The 20,805-nt window shown below is 40.5% G+C and overlaps 1 protein-coding gene and 1 pseudogene across 1 annotated transcript; one reads left to right on the top strand and one right to left on the bottom strand.

The window, feature by feature from the left end:
• The first annotated feature begins 13,580 nt into the window (after window positions 1-13,580).
• LOC127694887 (olfactory receptor 2T8-like) lies at window positions 13,581-14,573 on the top strand. The gene has a single exon (XM_052196639.1). The coding sequence runs from the start codon at window positions 13,581-13,583 to the stop codon at window positions 14,571-14,573; it is 993 nt and encodes a 330-aa protein (XP_052052599.1).
• Window positions 14,574-16,574: 2,001 nt separating this feature from the next.
• LOC127694113 (la-related protein 4-like) lies at window positions 16,575-18,916 on the bottom strand (annotated as a pseudogene).
• Between the last annotated feature and the right edge of the window lie 1,889 nt (window positions 18,917-20,805).

The following is a 20,805-nucleotide window of genomic DNA, read 5'->3' as shown; positions in this document are numbered from 1 at the left end:
AGTTTCTGTAAAGCAAAGGACACCATCAAAAGGACAAATCGGCAACCAACAAATTTGGAAAAGATCTTCACCAACCCTACATCAGATAGAGGGCTAATATCCAATGTATTCAAAGAACTCAAGAAGTGAGACCCCAGAAAACCAAATAACCCTATTAAAAATGGGGTACAGAGTTAAACAAGAATTCTCACGTGAAGAACTTTGGAAGGCAGAGAAGCATCTTAAAAAAATGCTCAACTTCATTAGTCATTAGGGAAATGCAAATCAAAAATAAACCTGAGATTTCACCTTACACCAGTCAGAATGGCTAAGATTAAAAACTCAGGAGACAGCAGGTGTTGGCGAGGATTTGGAGAAAGAGGAACACTCCTCCACTGCTGGTGGGATTGTAAGTTTAAGTAGGTTGCAAATTGGTACAAGCACTCTGGAAATCAGTCTGGAGGTTCCTCACAAAACTGGGCATGACACTTCCTGAGGACCCGCCTACACCACTCCTGGGCATATACCCAGATTCCTCGGCATGCAATAAGGACACATGTTCCACTATGTTCATAGCAGCCCTATTTGTAGTAGCCACAAGCTTGAAAGAACCCACGTGTCTCTCAACAGAGGAATGGATACAAAAAATGTGGTATATTTACACAATTCAGCCACTAGAAACAATGAATTCATGAAATTCTTAGACAAATGGATGGAGCTGGAGAACATCATACTAAGTGAGGTAACCCAGTCTCAAAAGATCAATCATGGTATGCACTCACTGATAAGTGGATATTAACCTAGAAACTTAGAATACCCAAGACATAATCCACACAGTAAATGAGGTCCAAAAAAAAAATGGAGGAGTGGCCCCTGGTTCTGGAAAGACTCAGTGCAACAGTATAGGGCAATACCAGAACAGGGAAGTGGGAAGGAGTAGATAGAGGAACAGGGGGAGGAAAGAGGGCTTATGGGACTTGCGGGAAGTGGGTACCCAGAAAAGGGGAAATCATTTGAAATGTAAATAAAAACTACATCGAATAAAAAAAATAAATAAAATAAAATGCTAAAAAAAATCTAACTCTTGTTTTTCTGGTATGTTGGGGTATCCAGGACTTCCTGTTGTTGGAGAATTGGGTTCAGATGCTGCCATAATGCTTTGGTTTCTGTTAGTAATGTTCCTACATTTGCCTTTAGCCATCTAGTTCTCACTGGTGTTAGATGGTCTTATTGTCACTGGCTGGTGCTTCATCCTCCTGTGGACCTTTAAGGCTATTTCTGCAGACACTGGATGACTGGGTTTCCTCTGGCCCAGATTGCTGATGTGCTGCCTTCCTCTTTTGTGCCATTGGAACCCTGCTGAGTCTTGCCTCAAGCAATGTTATACTTGGGTTGTCTCAGTGAACCAGGTGCTCCCCAACTGCTCTGTCATGAGTGAAGATAGCAGCAGAGAGTCACTCCCTCTGCTGATCCCCACGTAGGACACAGGCCCCATGACAGGCTGGCTGGTAGATGAACCGCCTATGTGCTCAGGTCCTGGGCTCAAGCAGATCCCTGGTGGTTTGCACCCCCAGAGATCTTAACCTCTGGATATCTCAGTACCTGGTGCTGCTTTTCTGTCCTGGCAGGCAGGGAAGATGGTGGCGGGGGGTGGGGGGGGTGTCACTCCCTCTGCTGAGCCCCACATAGGACACAGGCCCCATGACAGGCTGGCTGGCAGACGAACCGCCTATGTGCTCAGGTCCTGGGCACAGGCAGACCCCTGGCAGTTTGTGCCCCCAGAGATCTTAAACTCAGGATATCTCAGTACCTGGTGCTGCTTTTCTGCCCCAGCAGGCAGGGAAGATGGAGGCATGAATGTGTGCCTGAGTTTTGTAATTGTATAAAGGATGCATCCCTGGGTGAGGTAGTCACCGTATGGTCTTTCCCTCAGACTCTGCTCAACCTTTTGTCTTTGTATCTCCTTCTGTGGGTATTGTTTTCCCCTTTCTACAAAAGACCCAAGAATCCATACTTTGTTCTTCCTCTTTCTTGGGCATCATTTGATATGTGAATTGTGTCTTCGGTATTCCAAGCTTCTAGGCTAATATCCACTTATCAATGAGTGCATACCATGAGTGTTCTTTTGTGATTGGGTTACCTCACTCAGGAAGATATTTCCAGTTCCATACATTTGTATAAGAATTTCATGAATTCACTGTTTTTAATGGCTGAATGGTATTCCATTGTGTATATATAACACATTTTCTGTATCCATTCCTCTGTTGAGGGAGATCTGGATTCTTTCCAACTTCTGGCTACTATAAATAGGGCTGCTATAAACATAGTGGAGCATGTGTCCTTATTACATGCTGGAGAATCCTCTGGGTATATGCCCAGGAGTGGTAAAGCAGGGTCCTTGAGCAGTATTATGTCCTGTTTTGTAAGGAACCGCCAAACTGATTTCCAGAGTGGTTGTACCAGCTTCCAATCCCACCAACAGTGAAGGAGTGTTCCTCTTTGAAAGTCTTCCAACCAAAAAAAGCACAGGACCAGATGGTTTTAGTGTGGAATTCTATCAGATCTTCAAAGGAGACCTAACACCAATACTTTTCAAACTATTCCACAAAATATAAACAGAAGGAACACTACCCAATTCATTCTATGAAGCCACAATTACACTGATACCAAAACCACACAAAGATCCAACAAAAAAAGAAAACCTTATACCAATTTCCCTTATAAATGTTGATGCAAAAATACCCAATAAAATTCTTGCCAACTGAATCCAAGAACACATCAAAACCATCATTCGCCATGATCAAGTAGGCTTCATACTAGGGATGCAGGGATGGTTCAATATATGGAAATCCACCAATATAATCCATTATATAAACAAACTCAAAGAAAAAACTCATGGTCATTTCATTAGATGCTGAAAAAGCATTTGACAAAATTCAGCATCCTTTCATGCTAAAAGTCTTGGAAGATCGGTAATCCAAGGCCCATATCTAAACATAGTAAAAGCAATGAACAACAAACCGGTAGCCAACATCAAACTAAATGGAGAGAAACTTGAAGCAATACCACTAAAATCAGGGATGAGACAAGGCTGCCCTCTCTCCACATCTACTCAATATATTACTTGAATTTCTAGCTAGAGCAATTAGACAGCAAAAGGAGGTTAAAGGGATACAGATAGGAAAGGAGGAAGTCAAGCTATCACTATTTGCAAATGATATGATAGTATACTTAAGTGACCAAAAAAACTCCACTAGAGAACTCCTACAGCTGATAAACAAATTCAGCAAAGTGACTGGATATAAAATTAACTCAAGCAAATCAGTAGCCTTCCTACACTTAAAGGATAAACAGGCTGATAAAGAAATTGGGGAAATGACTCCCTTCAAAATAGTCACAATATAAAATATCTTGGGGTGACTCTAACCAAAGAAGTGAAAGATCTGGATGACAAGAACTTCAAGTCTCTGAAGAAAGAAATTGAAGCCGACCTCAGAAAATGGAAAGATCTCCCATGCTCATGGATTGGCAGGATTAATATAATAAAAATGGCCATCTTGCAAAAGCAATATACAAATTCAACGCAATCCCCATCAAAATCCCAACTCAATTCTTCATAGTTACAAAAAGCAATTCTCAAATTCATCTGGAATAACAAAAAACCCAGGATAGTGAAAACTATTCTCAACAGTAAAAGAACTTCTGGGGGAATTAGTATCCCAGACCTCAAGCAGTACTGCAGAGCAATAGTGTTAAAATCTGCATGTTATTGGTACTGTGAGAGGCAGGTAGATCAATGGAATAGAATTAAAGACCCAGAAATGAACCCACACGCCTATGGTCTTTGACACTTTGACACATAATCTTTGACAAAGGAGCTACAACCAACCTGTGGAAAAAAAGATAGCCTTTTCAACAAATGGTGCTGGCTCAACTGGCAGCTAGCATGCAGAAGAATGCAAATCAATCCATTCTTATCCCCTGGCACTAAGCTCAAGTCCAAGAGGATCAAGGACCTCCACATAAACCCTGACACACTAAAACTAATAGAAATGAACTTATTTTGTAATAGTTCTCTCTCTTATATGTGTGTGTATGTCTTTGTTTTTGTCTGTGTCTATGTGTTTGAGTATGTCTATGGGTGTTTGTGTGTGTGTGTGTCTATGTGTCTCTGTGTATCCAGGTCTACATGTGTATATGTCTGTGTCTATGTATGTATGTGTGTGTCTGTGTCTGTGTATCTAGAAGGAGGTCTCATGTGTGCCACAATATGTTTGCAATGCTAGAACACAGTAATATCAATAACAGAGATCACAGATTCCATTCATGTGTTAAAAACTTCTACCCTTCCCAGTACTGCACCAGTGAAACACAATCCAACTTCTGAGAAACAGTAACATACAATAATTGCACACACATATAATATGTTTAAGATGATGTAATACTTAAATGATATGTTATTATTTGAAATGTACGAAATAGGTTGAACTACTAGACATAGTCACAAAATATATAAGAAACATTTTAAATAGAAAAAAACAAGATTTCACTTTCTTTCTTTCTTTTCTTTCTTTTTTTCTCATTTAACAATAGCATTTCACTGTGCAGCCCTGGCTATCCTGGAACTCTCTATGTAGACCAGGCTGGGCTCAAACTCACAGAGATCCACCTGCCTCTGGATATCAGACTGCTATAAGTGTAAAAGTCTGTATTGCAATTAATTCTCCCTACTTCTGTGTCTGCATGAAATTGGCAATTTTCAACAGGAATCTTTGATGGACTTTAGCATCTTTTTTGAGAGTGATAAAGGGAAATATTCAGCATGAAAAGGAATCTACGTGGACCAATGGCCCTTCTCATCTGGAAAGAAACCATGATGCTCTGAGACATTGCACTGAGGTGTGGAACATCTGTGGTCGTTCCATATTATAGAGGACAGCAGCACCTCACACGTGGAATAGAGAAATTCAGCCACATGGGTTTCCATTACAACAGGAGGTTTACCTTACTTTCATATGGAACTACTTTAAATTGATATATATGTACAAAGGTCATGAGTCAGCTCTTAGCAGTACTTGCAGCTTTGCAAGACTGTAGGGTTCTTTCAACTGAGAAATACCAACTGTAGGAAATTGAAATTACACAATAATGTTCCTTTATTGCATGATTAAGATCTCCTAAGAGATCTTCCAGTCAACTTCTCAGATGTCTGACCCTGCCTGTGGGGTCGGGTCTCCAGGGATCCCAGGAGAGCCCTCTGAGTGAGGTGTGGAGCAGCAAAGTATGTATCCCTCCTGTGTTCAAGATGGGTGGCCTGGGCCTCTTGGCTGTGTCTTCTGAATGACACAGTCCATCTTCAGGATGAATGGTCTTGCTTCTCTCTCTTAGTGGGTTTTAAGGATATAAACCCACTGTATGTATGTGCGTACAGTCCCAACAATTGGGGGATGGAGGTAGAAGGACTAGGAGTCCAAGTCTAACCTGTGCTACTAAGCTAGTTTGAGGCCACCCAGAGCTACATAACACTCAGCTAAATATAAATAAGTAAATAAGTAATAATGTTTTTTTAAAAAGTGTACTTTCCTTTAAATAAAACTAAATGTGAATTGCAGTTTACCAAATTATCTTCCATTTTTAAATCAGGTCCATTTCTCTCATACATGATCGATTATTACATTTTTTGTTTTGTTTTGTTTTGTTTCTAATTGTCTGTTTCCAGATGTAGAATTGGGGTTTCTATATGGCAGTAGGTAATTAAGAAGTTGCAAGGCATGGATTCCAGTGCCCAGGATTCCCAGGGTCAGAAACATTAAAATCAAATGGTCAAACATTGTGAAATACATTCATGATACATTCAACCTGCAAAGCGTCATCTATGTGAATACAGCCTGGAGATCCTGCCACTGCTATCATCATCATCATCATCATCATCATCATCATCATCATCATCCTCTGAGGACACAAACAGGCAATACAAATACAAGACCAAAACAGTTTCTTGCAGATGCACACAAGCTCCTGCATATGACCCATACAACCTTAATTGTCTCAAACTGAGCCCAAGAACAAAAGCAAAAATCACACACAAAAAAAATTGAAACAAAACAACTTTACAGCTAACTCCCTCCACAAAATTTGTTTTATTTCAGTTGCTGTTTGGAAATTATGCTGACCTCAATGGCAGACACCTTAACCTTTCTATCTACTGATGTTGGTGCAGGAAATACCAGAATCACATGAAGCCAGAATCACATGACTTCATGGTTCATAGACTGCAAATCCCAATCCCCTTCCAAGGACACTTATTTACATCTTTTTCCTCTTGAGTGATTCTCTTTTGTTCCCTTGTTTCGAAGCATTATGAGATGTGTAGAAAGTTCACACTCTCCTGGGAATTTTCAAAATTTCTCAGCACAGTAAATACTTCTGGCAAATTAATTGCCACCTTGGCAGCTCTTGGGTATTGATAGGATAGTGTCCGCAGCCCAGGCTGGCAGTGGGCCCATCCTCATGGCACTTCTGCCCAGGCACTGGTATAAAGCAGGTGAGGAACAGGATAGAGCAGAGCTTCTCTCGAGGTGGGGATGGCCAGGTGCATCACTGAGGAGACAAATTCGGCCTGCTAGGCAGCAGTTCTGACTCTTGTAGGTAGGTTTTGCCAACTTCTTCATATCTGATTATTTGTGTGTGAAATTTAACTCTAGAAAATATAATTCCAAATCCAAGAACTTGGGAGGAGGAGGAGGAGGCCAGAGGAACAAGGAGCCCTTGGCTTCATAGAATCCACAATAGTACCTGATGAATTAAAATGTGTGCAAGCAGATGCTGGCATGTGGTGAATTTAAAAAAAAAAAAAAAGAACCCATAGATGTATCAATATAAAGGTTTGTCTGCTACTACCTAGTTTTTCATATGCAGGTCGATTTTCATTTCAGTATCCAGAATTTGGACTTTAAATTTTATAATTTAATAGTAACAATTAATTTGGGAAAATGTGGAAAGGAAATTATATATCCTGGTGTGTCTGTGATTTCTCAAGAGACTTTTGTCAGAAGAAAAGGCAGACATCTATCTCTGACAATAATGCCAAATGCAAAAGAGGGGAGTGCAGCTGTAAGTGAAGACACCACAGTGCTCACAGCATTCTAAGAGAGAACACAGGGATGCAGGAAGGAAAGATCTAACCTGTGAACACAGAGCACAGAGAGGAGAAGGAAGCCCTTGGTTCTCCAGTGAAACATTTCCCCAGTTCTCTCATCAGTCAGGTTGGAGGTCTCAGTAATGCATTTAGCACCTTGCCCAAATAAGCTAATGCTTCAGGACCAGTTTCAGCCATGATTCATTTCCATGATCACATTTTATTTTAGGAACTTATCCCAGTAGTCTACTCTGTGGAGGTTTATGAACTTAAGCTAGTGTAAGCTGTCTCATTTGTATATAGAAATATAGGTAATAATTGTAATAACAAGCTGACCATACAATTGGAGTCACAATAACTGATCACTTTTAATCATTTATGTTTAAAATGTGCATACAATCACCTATCTGCACTAAAAAGCTGATTAGATTTTTAAATTAATGTAAGTAAAAGTTTCACAATATATATTTTCTAAGAGTGGGTATATAAATCAGTGGTGGAGGGCATGCCAAGCACGTATGAGACCCTGTATTCAGTCTCCAGCATTGTATAAACAGAACAAAACAGAAAAATGTATTGGTATTTTTTTAACACAGAAGTGGAGCGGCGATAGAACCAACCCTCTGAGAATACATAGACGTCTTTTGCATGTTCTAGACAAATATTCATCATTGCTCTTCTATGTGCTATCTCATTTCTTTATCAAAACACAAACTCCAACATCTGTTGTTAAGCATCTCAACAAAGGGAGGGAAATGCCTGCTGCACTGGCCACAAGGTCAAGACACTGGTCCTGAGTGATTCTAGAGTCCGAGCTTCCCAGTGTCACAAACAAGACAGAGACCGGTGGCTGTCAGCACCTGCCAGGTGCTGGGTGGGGGTGATGGGGAGTTTTGCTGAGTGAGGCTGACTTCTCATCTGGAGGCATTAGGAGAGTTTATAAGGCAGATTCTAGTGGAGAAGGTGTCTGTGAATGCCATATACACCGTATACAAAATATTTACATTGATGCAGAAAGTAGTTTAAGAAAGTTGCGACATGCTCAGGGACTCAGCCTGGGGTTGAGAGAGTCATGATGACATTGTTTCAACCATAGGATGATCTGACCTAAGGAGAGACGCAGGGAGTACCCGGAGGTCACAGACTGCATCTAGACACTTGAACAAGACAACGAACCTTGCGAATGAATTACTATCCACATCTTTGTAGCTGTGGACATTTCAATTCAATAAACTCAAACAGCAAGGGCACCACCAGCAAGTCAAAGATTAAAATGAAAGTAAAGATTTATAGTCTCAGAAGCAGGGAAACCTCAGGTCTCTGGCTTATCCACTAAACTGTGAGATTGTGTGATTGTGAAGAGGGAGGGTCTGTCTGATATGGAAAAATAGTTTGGAACAGTTCATTAAAATGTGCATTTAGCATTACAGCTTCACACTGTAGAAACACCAAGAGGGGCATTGTTTCTTGAAGTGTCAGCTTCTGTAAACAGAACCTAGGAACCTCCCACCCAGGGTGAGTTTAGCCTCTGTCCACAGATTCTGTCTTTTCTGTTTCTAGATCTAAGAGCGAACATACTATTGTTTGGCAAGATCGTTGTTATTCAGTGTTAGAAGGAATTATGTGAACTTGGTGTTTTCAAGAAACTTGAACAGGACCAAGATGTGGTTTAGGTAGAGTTTTAGAGCACCATGCACAAAGCCCTGTGGCCAATCCCCAGAATCACATAAACCAGACATGGTGACACACGCCTGAGATCTCAGCACTCAGGAGGAAGAGCCAGGAAGATCAGAAGTTCCTAGGTCATTTTCTACTAAATAGAAAATTTCAGACCTGCCTGGTATACAGGAGACATTGTCTTAATAAACAAAAAATTAGATATATTATAAATGTGTCACCCAAATTAACAAATCCTTAAGTTGTACATCTACTTAATTTAATGAAGCAACTAAGATTTGATTATACAAAATATAATGTACAAGAAAATATAAATGATAAATTGTTCTCAACCATTTATGTAGATATCAGGTAATGTAAAGTCAGGAGTCATTTGCAACTTACTTAAACTTTGATTTGTTATACCAGTTCAGTCACTGTTCTGGCAAGATGTTTGTCAGGGAAACCTTGGAAATGAGAAAAATATCTATATTAGTTTTGTGACCATGAAATATTTTGCAAACATAGATGAAGGATTTAACGTGGGTTTCTGTCTCTGTGCCCTTTGGTTGATTTTCTCAAAGAACCAGATCCTGGTTTTGTTGATTCCTTGTATGGTTCTCTTTGTTTCTATTTGATTGATTTCAGCCCTGAGTTTTATGATTTCCTGTCTTCTACTCCTCCTTTGTGAATTGGCTTCTTTTTGTTTCAGGGCTTTCAGGTGTGCCATTACACTGCTAGTGTATGCTCTCTCCAGTTTCTTTTTGGAGGCACTCAGGGCTATGGGTTTTCCTCTTAGCACTGCTTTCATTGTGTCCCATAAATTTGGGTATGATGTGCCTTCATTTTCATTAAATTCTAAAAAGTCTTTGATTTCTTTCTTTCTTTCTTCTTTGGCCAAGGTATCATTGAGTAGAGTATTATTCAGCCTCCATGTGTAAATGGGATTTCTGTTGTTTTTCTTGCTATTGAAGTCCACTCTTATTCCATAGTGATCTGATAGGAAGCATGGGATTATTTTGATCTTCTTATAATTGCTGAGGTCTGTCTTGTGACCAATTATATGGTCAATTTTGGAGAAGGTACCATGAGATGCTGAGAAAAAGGTATATTCTTTTGCTTTAGGATGAAATGTTTATATATATATATAATCCAATTGATTCAATGCTTCAATTAGTTTCACTGTCTCCCTGTTTAGTTTCTGTTTTCTTGATCTGTCCACTAAGGAGAGTGGAGTGTTGAAGTTGCCCACAATTATTATGTTAGATGCAATGTGTGCTTTGAGCTTTAGTAAAGTTTCGTTTACGAATGAGGGTGCCCTTGCATTTGGAGCATAGATGTTCAGAATGGAGAGTTCTTCTTGGATTTTTCCTTTGACCAATAAGAAGTGTCCTTCCATGTCTCTTTTGATGACTTTAGGTTGAAAGTCAATTTTATCTGATATTAGAATGGCTACTCCAGCTTGTTTCCTAAAACCATTTGCTTGATGTTAAGGGATATTAAGGAGTAGTGATTATTACTTCCTGTTATTTTTATGTTATATTTATATTTGAGTGGTTATCTTCTTTGGGGCTTGATGAAAGAAGTTTACTATCTTGCTTTTTCCAGGGTGTAGTATCCAAAATAACAAAATTAGAAATATAAAGGGAGATATAACAACAGAAATGGAGGAAATTCAAAAAAATCATCAGATCCTACTACAAAAGTCTATATGTAACACAACGGGAAAATCTGGAGGAAATGAACAATTTCCTATACAGATACCAAATGCCAAAATTAAATCAGGATCAAATAGATCAACTAAACAGTCCCATAAACCCTAAAGAGATAAAAGGGATCATAGAAAGTCTCCCAACCAAAAAAAGCACGGGACCAGATGGCTTCAGTGCAGAATTCTATCAGACCTTCAAAGAAGACCTAACACCAATACTCCTCAAATTATTCCACAAAGTAGAAAAAAGAAGGAACACTATCCAACTCGTTCTATGAAGCCACAATTATACTGATACCAAAACCACACAAAGATCCAACAAAGAAGGAGAACTACAGGCCAATATCCCTTATGAATATCGACGCAAAAATACTCAATAAAATTCTTGCCAATCGAATCCAAGAATATCCAAGAATACATCAAAATGATGTTTGATCACCATGATCAAGTAGGCTTCATCCCAGGGATGCAGGAATGGTTCAATATATGGAAATCCATCAATGTGATCCACTACATAAACAAACTCAAAGAAAAAAACCACATGGTCATTTCATTAGATGCTGAAAAAGCATTTGACAAAATTCAGCATCCTTTCATGCTAAAAGTCTTGGAAAGAACAGGAATTCAAGGCCCATACCTAAACATAGGAAAAGCAATATACAGCAAACCAGTAGCCAACATCAAACTAAATGGAGAGAAACTTGAAGCAATCCCACTAAAATCAGTGACTAGACAAGGCAGCCCCATCTCTCCACATCTTTTTAACATAGTACTTGAAGTTCTAGCTAGAGCAATTCAACAACATAAGGAGGTCAAAGAGATACAAATTGGAAACGAAGAAGTCAAACTATCACTATTTGCAGATGATCTGATAGTATACTTAAGTGACCCAAAAAACTCCACCAGAGAACTCCTACAGCTGATAAACAACTTCAGCAAAGTGGCTGGTTATAAAATCAATTCAAGCAAATTGGTAACCTTTCTATATGCAAAGGATAAGCAGGCTGAGAAAGAAATTAGGGAAATGATACCCTTCACAATAGCCACAAACAATATAAAGTATCTTGGTGTGACTCTAACCAAACAAGTGAAAGATCTATGAGAAGAACTTCAGATCTCTGAAGAAGGAAATCGAAGAAGACCTCAGAAAATGGAAAAATCTTCCATGCTCGTGGATTGGCAGGATTAATATAGTAAAAAATGGCCATCTTGCCAAAAGCAATCTACAGATTCAATGCAATCGCCATCCAAATCCCAACTCAGTTCTTCATAGAGTTTGAAAGACCAATTCTAAAATTCATCTGGAATAACAAAAAACCCAGGATAGCTAAAACTATTTTCAACAGTAAAAGATCTTCTGGGGGAATCAGTATCCCGGACCTCAAGCAGTACTACAGAGCAATAGGGTTAAAAACTGCCTGGTACTGGTACAGTGACGGGCAGGAGGATCAATGGAAATGAACCCACACACCTATGGTCACTTGACCTTCAACAGAGGAGCTGAAAACATCCAGTGGAAAAAAAAGATAGCCTTTTCAACAAATGGTGCTGGCCCAGTTGGAGGTCAGCTTGCAGAAGAATATGAATTGATCCATTTTTATCTCCTTATACTAAGCTCAACTCCAAGTGGATCAAGGACCTCCACATAAAACCTGACATGCTGAAACTAATAGAAAAGAAACTGGGGAAGACCCTTGAGGACATGGGCACAGGGGGGAAGTTCCTGAATAGAACACCAATAGCTTATGCTCTAAGATCAAGAATCGACAAATGGAACCTCATAAAATTACAAAGATTTTGTAAGGCAAAGGACATGGTCAAGTGGACAAAATGACAACCAACAAATTGGGAGAGGATCTTCACCAACCCTAAATGCGATAAAGGGCTAATATCCAATATATACAAAGAACTCAAGAAGTTAGACTCCAGAGAGCCAAATAACCCTATTAAAAAATGGGGTACAGAAGAACAGGGAAGTGGGAAGGAGTAGATAGAGGAACAGGGGGAGGGAAGAGGGCTTATGGGACTTGCGGGAGTGGGGAGCCAGAAAAAGGGAAATCATTTGAAATGTAAATAGAGAATACATCGAATAAAAAAATCCAAGAAAAATTGGGGTACAGAGCTAAACAAAAAATTTGCACCTGAAGAACTTTGAATGGCTGAGAAGCACCTTAAAAAATGTTCAACATCATTAGTCATTAGGGAAATGCAAATCAAAACAACCCTGAGATTTCACCTTACACCCAACAGAATGGCTAAGATTAAAAACTCAGGAAACATTAGGTGTTGGTGAGGATATGGAGAAAGAGGAACACTCCTCTACTGCTGGTGGGAATGCAAGTTGGTTCAACCACTCTGGAAATCAGTCTGGCTGTTCCTCAGAAAACTGGGCATAACACTTCTGGAGGAACCTGCAATACCACTTCAGGGCATATACCCAGAGGATTCCCTGGCGTGCAATAAGGACACATGCTCCAGTGTGTTCATAGCAGCCCTATTTATAATAGCCAGAAGCTGGAAAGAACCCAGATGTCCTCAATGGAGGAATGGATACAGAAAATGTGGTATATTTACACGATGGAATACTACTCAGCAATTAAAAATAATGAATTCATGAAATTCTTAGGTTGGATCTGGAAAATATCATCCCAAGTGAGGTAACCCAATCACAAAAGAACACACATGGAATGCAGTCACTGATAAGTGAATATTAGCTCAGAAACTCTGAATATCCAAGACACAATTCACATATCAAATGACTCCCAAGAAGGAGGAAAGAGAGGTCCCTGGTCCAGAAAATGCTTGTTCCAGCATTGTAGGGGAATACCAGGACAGAAAAGTAGGAGGGGGTGATAGGAGAATGGGTGGAGGGAAGAGGGCTTAGGGAACTTATAGAGAGGGGGGAACCAGGAAAGGGAAAATCATTTTGAATGTAAACAAAGAATATTGAAAATAAAGTTATATTAAAAAAAGAAAAATAAAATAAAGTGGGTTTCGCTGGTTCTCACAGGCAACCTTCTGAACATGCGTACTTCACACAGCATTACAGGTAAAACTCCTCTGTCCTTTCTTTCAGTGTTGCTACAGCTGTAAACTATGGACAAGGGGAACACCACAGCAGGCTTCATCCTCCTAGGACTCTTCAACCACACCAGAGCCCACCTGTTCCTCTTCGTGCTGGTTCTGACTGTGTCCTTCAACTCTGTGGTAGGCAATGCCCTCCTGCTTCTCCTGATTCACCAGGACCGCCGGCTCCACACACCCATGTACTTCCTCCTGAGCCAGCTCTCCCTCATGGACATGATGCTGGTCTCCACCATAGTGCCCCAAATGGCAGCTGGTTATTTGATGGGCAAGAATTTCATCTCTGCCGCTGGCTGTGGCTTCCAGATCTTCTTCTTCCTCACACTGGAAGGTGGAGAGTGCTTCCTCTTAGCAGCCATGTCCTATGACCGCTATGTGGCTATATGCCACCCATTGCGCTATCCGGTTCTCATGAGCTGGCAGTTGTGTTGGAGACTAACCTTGGGGTCTTGGCTCCTGGGGGCAGCTGATGGAGCCATGCAGGCTGCGGCCACCCTGAGCTTCCAGTTTTGCAGGGGGAATGAAATAGATCACTTCTTCTGTGAGGCCCCCGTGTTATTGCGCTTGGCTTGCGGAAACACATCAGCATTTGAGTTTGTCATGTACATTTGCTGTGTGTTGATGCTTGTGGTCCCCTTCTGCCTCATCCTGACATCCTACGGCCTCATCTTGGCCGCTGTCCTCCGGATGCGGTCCACAGAAGCCCTCAAGAAGGCGTTCGCAACCTGCTCCTCGCACATGGTGGTAGTGGGCCTCTTTTACGGAGCTGCTACGTTCAGCTACATGAGGCCGGCATCCTCCAGGTCAGCGAAGCACGATAAGGTTGTGTCAGCATTCTACACTATCGTCACCCCCATGCTGAACCCCCTCATCTACAGTCTTCGGAACAGCGAGGTCAAGGACAGCCTGAGGAAATGCGTGGCCCGCTGTGCTGCCCTAACTAGTAAGGATGACGTGGTTGGCTTGGACGTTAGTGGTGATTCTAAGGGGAAAGGGCTGCAGTAGTGCCTTCACTGCAGAGGTTGTGTCTCAGGATACCCAGTGGATCCCTGAAGCCACTGAGAATTCCTAACTCTTGTTTTTTCCATCTAAGTAAATATATTATACCATGTTATCAATCTGCCAAGTCAAAAGTGCTAGCCAAGCTGAATAATAAGTTGCAAAGAAATAATAATTCTGGGTTACACAGATTGCGCAGTGTTTTCAAAGCTCTTAGGAATTACCCACTAACACAAATCTTTGACACTGGAAGGTAAGTTTCACAGTAATGTAATTTTAACTTCCATTTGCATTCATTTTAAATATATTACTATGATGTTTATGTCACAATGGTGCTTTCCAGTGTTCACAATTTACAGTTTCAATTTGTACATATGTACAAATGTAATGTAAGGGACAGTTCTTGCTATTGTAAACTATCCCTAAGAAGAAAAATAAACCACCACCCTACATACAAGTGTAAAAATGGTCTGACTTAAAACAGATTAATGCAACATGGTTTTTCATATTTGAGCTGTTTTCTAAATACCAGCATGTAACTTTGCCTATTTAATGTATGACGGCTACAACTTTATTCACTGAGAAATTATGCATTTATTTTCTTCAACCATTTTTTCACTTTATTTCAAAAAAAATCTTGACTTGCTATTTTAGTCTGTGAATGCTAAGTTGTACTTTTGGGGGAAGCAAAAGAAAGATGATAAACATTGTAAACAATAAAGTTCCCCAAATTAATGTTTGAATTTTTCTTTTAGACCATTTAAAATGTCACTTGCAGGGTTTCATCTTTCTTTTCTTTTTCATTTCGTTTTTTCAGACAGAGACTAGTTAGTGAGAGGTAGAGTCCTGGGTGGACTGGGACTGAGACCCACCTGCCATGCCTCTGGAGACCCGGGTTGAAGATTTATGCCCCCTCACCAAGAAGCACTATTTCATTTTTTAGCACCAATACAAATAACTTACTGGAAGGTCAGTACATCCTGGGACCTAAAATTCTAAAATCTTTCAATATTCTATTATGCAGCTTAGAACAGTTATTGATTAAACTGGTCAAAGTAGTAAGAGACACACAGTCCAGTAAACAGTTGTCATTTTGCTTTTGGGGCAGACAGTCAACCAACAGAGACTAACAAGCAATTAAGAAAAAAATTTAAAAAGGAAAAAAGTCACAGGGCAGTTTGAACCTCTGAAATCTATTTGACCTAGCCAGTATTCAGGTCTAAAACAGAATTTTCATTTTTTTCCTTGAATAATCTCCATTCTTTCCTTGAATATCAAACTGGTTGGTAGTCACAGCTTCATACACAGAGTGTTATAGCTTACTCATACAATACAGTATTAGTAATGTCAAAGAAACCTAAATTCCAAACTACAAAGAAAATCTACTCAAGTATTACATTCAGCTTTGAAATCATTTACTAACATGACAATAGATTTGCCTTAAATTCCCTTTGCACACACTCAGATCCAGAACAGATTCCCCAGCCACTCATCTACTTTGCAACACAAGGCCATTTAGTCAGAGATAGCATTCTTCAAGCCAAACTTTAAATAGACTTTAAAAGTAAATTCTAATTTTTACAGAAATGTTTCTTCAAAAAATATTTCTCTCACCCCCTCATCTCCTATACTGAAGGATGTATGATGTTTTTGTTTTCTCTCCCAACCTAAATCTGAACCCTCAAAATTGATTCTAGGCAGAAAATCCCTGCAAATTAAAATCAAAAACAAAAATAGAAAAATTATACTTATATATGTGTGTGTGTGTGTGTGTGTGTGTGTGTGTGTGTGCGCGCGCGCGCGCACTGGTTGAAATCCTCCAGCATTTGATAATCATTTAGAGATGAATTTTGGGCTCTTTCTACTCACAATTCCAAAAATCCGTAATATTTAGTACATAGTTCCCATTCTTTCCTGGCTACTTTCTCCCCTCCAAATCAGTTCAACAGAGGCTCAAGTTTAGTGGGAAGAGAAGCTTCTACGCAGTAGTTTTTTACGGTTTTGTTTTTACTTTGGTGATCTGGGTGGCATGTATTGTTCTTCTCCATTATGTCGAGTCCCTCCCTGAGGTGTAGCCCTATAGCTGAACTGGCGTCTCAGTTCCCTGATTTTTCCAGCTGCTCCCCTGGGAATGGTGTTGCCTCAGAAGCTGGAATGATCCTTACTAGCCCTTGCTTCTGGTTTCTCATGTGGCTTCTCAACAGGCTTCTCGGGTGCTCCGTTCTCTTCAGTTCTTGTGGAAGATACTACATTGGACTGTTCCCGCAGTGGGTGGACAAGAACTGGAGAGGGCTCTTTAGGAGGCTTCTGGAACTCCAGCATAGCTTAACTTTTGAGGTTCCTGTAGGGCCACAGCCATAGGTGTATTTATGTTACACCTGGAGACCCGGGTTGAAGATTTATGCCCCCTCACCAAGAAGCACTATTTCATTTTTTAGCACCAATACAAATAACTTACTGGAAGGTCAGTACATCCTGGGACCTAAAATTCTAAAATCTTTCAATATTCTATTATGCAGCTTAGAACAGTTATTGATTAAACTGGTCAAAGTAGTAAGAGACACACAGTCCAGTAAACAGTTGTCATTTTGCTTTTGGGGCAGACAGTCAACCAACAGAGACTAACAAGCAATTAAGAAAAAAATTTAAAAAGGAAAAAAGTGAAGCAGTGCTTGCCCTTGATGGCTTTGTAGTAGTTGGAGAAGACAATGGTACAGTCCCTAGATTGAGAACATCCTTTGGAACAATGGAATCCTCCATTTGATCCTTCTCTTGCTGAGTTGTGCTTAATGCAGGAGGCTCAGCTGTACACGGAGGTCTAGGACTTATGCTGAGCTGTGGCCCAGAAGTGCAGTCTGTCTGTCCGTCCTCTCCAGGAACCGGGCAACTAACTCTCACTGTCCTTCTTTGTAGACACCTTTAATGACATCAGACATTCTGTTCTCTAAAGCAAGTCCATCTGGCATTCTTGATGAACTTCCAAGTAAAGTAGGAAGGTTTGTAGCAAGTAAGTCAAACTTTGGTGTTGGAGCCTTTGCTTCAGTTGCAGCAGGCTGAGGTCTTGGGATTCTGTCATCATCTTGTCTTCGGCCTCTGAAGAGAGTTTTCCCGCCTCTTCCAAAGTCCTCATTCTGTTCCATCTGTAAAATTGGAGCCTCCTTTGGAAGATAAGTTTGTTCCTGATGCCCTGTTACTGTTGGGTTATGCCGTTCAGAAAGATCCTTGAACTAGATCCTCTCAGTGGTCCATCCCCTAATGACACAGAGCCCTCTGCTGAGAGTTGTGAACCAATGGATGACCTAAAATGAGGCTTCACACGATTTTTTTTTTTTTGGAATGGTCAGCCCATATTCGTAGCAGCAGCATTTGTTTTATAAGTTCCTGGTGCACTAAAGCCATTCACAAAACTACCATTGGGAAAGGGAACCAGTGGTGTTTCAAAGTAAGGTACAGGATTTGGAGACCATGACTGAGGCACAATACTATACACTGAGTACTGCTGATGAGGATTATACACTGGCTGCATGAAGACTGGTGAGGGACACTGGGCTGGCGTCTGAAGAGGTTGAGTATACACACTAGAATCCATTAATCAATAACCATTCTTAGCAAAAAATGTATTGATGGCTTTTATCCTTGCCATGATTGGCTTGCCCTGAAATGTCTTAACTTCTTCTCTTAAGTATTTAAAAGCCTGCTGTGCAGGAAAGTGACATACCAGTTTTCTGACTGGAAAGTGACACAGCAGTTTTCTGACTGGAAAGTGACACACCAGTTGCTGTTGTGTGCAAACTCACAGCTTATCACTTTGGGGCAGTTTTCATTTTTAAACAAAGCTTTCACTTCCTCTACAGGTACTGTCTCAGGAACTTCTCTGAGAATCACAATACAATGCTTATGGCTTGGTCTCACCTTCTCTCCCTTCTCATCAACTTGTACCACAGGGGAAGATCTCAATACTTCAAGAATTAAATCTAAATCTGTAGTCAATTCTTTTTATTTCTTCCATGTTGGCAACTGTCCATATTGGGATGAACTGATCACTATCCATTTGAGATGTCAAGTAAAGGTCCTTTGATAAATTTTCTCTGGAGAAACAGAATTCCAATTGTTTCTTCAGACATTCTTTTAAATCTTCTGTAGAATTGTTAAACTGCTTTCTCCAGAAACATCATATAGTTGGTAACTCAGGTCTTCTGGTCCTAAGAGCATTCCATCAGCTGACTCTTCAGTGTCTGCAGTATTTATTTCTTGTGGTTTAACAAGATGGAGAATACATTACTTCATATTCCTTACACATATCTTCTGAAAGTTCTGTATTGCCCTCAGGGTGAGATCCAGATGTGGCTGCAGTTTCCTTCCAAGAGGTTTTGCTTACAGGAGTGCCATCCAGAATTCCAGAAGGAATTTCTTGCCACACTGTGTGTCACCTGCTCCAAGGCCATGATGCCTCAAGATATCTTCCCTATTTGTCAGTCAGTATCTCTGTATAAAAGGTTCTTGCCAAGACTCTGCTTCACAGATCTCTTCATGTCTTTGGTTAGCAACTTAGAGTTTATCCTAATTTTCCCCCAGCTTTAGTCTGCTCATAAAGCCCTTTTGTATGGTCTTCATGGTGTAAGGTAATTGCAGCAGCCTGGTACTAACTCAACAAATGTTTTTAAACTGAGAATTCCAAACTCAACTTTTATGAGTTAACTCAACATTTAACTCAACCTTAATAACCTTAACTCAACACTTCTATCCTGTGCCTAGAATTCGGGGAGCCAATGGAGCCTCAGCAAAAGTAGCACTTCACTGTGTTTCTTTGTCCTTCCTCTAGGTTTCATGGACGTGATTGTACTTACTGGGGGAATTAAGAAACCCAGCAGAATATTTCCCCCTTACTAATGGTGGAAAGCTCCTGTAGTTTAACTTAGTAAGAGCTTTACAGCTTGTCTTTAACATAGAAATTTCAGTATCATGAATTTTGCACTTTGGGGTGTTACTGAATGAAATTAAGATCATTAGAACTGAGGTAGTTCCTATGTGACAGATGGATGGGTAGCACAAACTGAGTGGATACAAGAGCAAGAGGCAGGTACCAGAACTCTAAGGAATCTCAACTTGCTACTCAGAAGGTAGCAGTTGTCCACAAGTAGCTGTGAGCATGGAAATCAAAGCCACCACTAAGGGCTGTGTGTACACCTGTGCCCACGTCTCCATCATTTTCTGTGTTACTCTGAGAATTTGGTTAAAGTTCATGCTGTCAGCTGATTGTGGAGTCACCTTCTCATTTCAAACTGAAGTCTCAAAAAGCTGGAAAAAATCAGAAATTCTCAGTGAAAAGTTCTCACACCTCCCCACACAAGAATGTTTATACGAACCACAAGGAACAGAACAACCTTGAGGACTAACTGGCACTTTGTTTCACGCTGGAGGGACTGAAGCCCAGCTTTCCAGCTGAAAGGTACACACAGCAAGCCGTATCTTCCAGTTAATTCTACCCACCTCTCCCCTTGTACCTGTTACCAAGAGATGCAAAATTCAAAACTTCACAGAGCCCCTTTGAGCCCATTTCTAATGAAAATCTGCCCATGGATTCAAACACAAGGCTAATTAATTCCATTCCCATCCTACCCTGTCCCATTGCTGGACACCAAGAGCATTCGTTTCTTATGACTTTGTGTGTGAGGGTGTTTGTGTGTGTGTGTGTGTGTGTGTGTGTCTGTGTCTGTGTCTGTGTGTGTGTGTGTGTGTCTGTGTGTCTGTGTGCACGTGCACCCATGCATGTTTGATACTTTTGTGAAGATCCTCTATTTTTACTCACTCCAGTAGCTATTCTTTTTAATTAATAATATGCTAGTATTTCAAAGCCCACCTTTTGTCCCCTGCTTTGTGACTGACATGTGGATGACCTTCAACCTGTTTGAATTGCATGCTTTTGCTCCCCTTGGTGGATGATGAGGAACCTTCTATCCCATTGATTTCCAGTTCCCACACCCAGGTCACACAGGGTGCAGCTGTCCCAGGCGTCACCAAGCCTCTCTGCTCAGGAAGTGTCCTGAATGTGGCAGTACCTGGTTCTCTTTCCTGTGTGTGGTTTCCTGGTGCCTGTTGTTGCTGTGTTTTTATACTGATTTACTGCTAGGTGAGATATCTTCTTTTGTTAACTTTGTATTTCAGTCTTGGAAAATAAAACATAAAAATAGAAATCATTGCTATTACCACAGCAAACAACTTAAACGGTGCACTCATA

This window comes from Apodemus sylvaticus, chromosome 10 (assembly GCF_947179515.1).
Source record: "Apodemus sylvaticus chromosome 10, mApoSyl1.1, whole genome shotgun sequence".
NCBI lineage: Eukaryota > Metazoa > Chordata > Mammalia > Rodentia > Muridae > Apodemus > Apodemus sylvaticus.
This window is presented reverse-complemented; position numbering and strand designations above follow the sequence as displayed.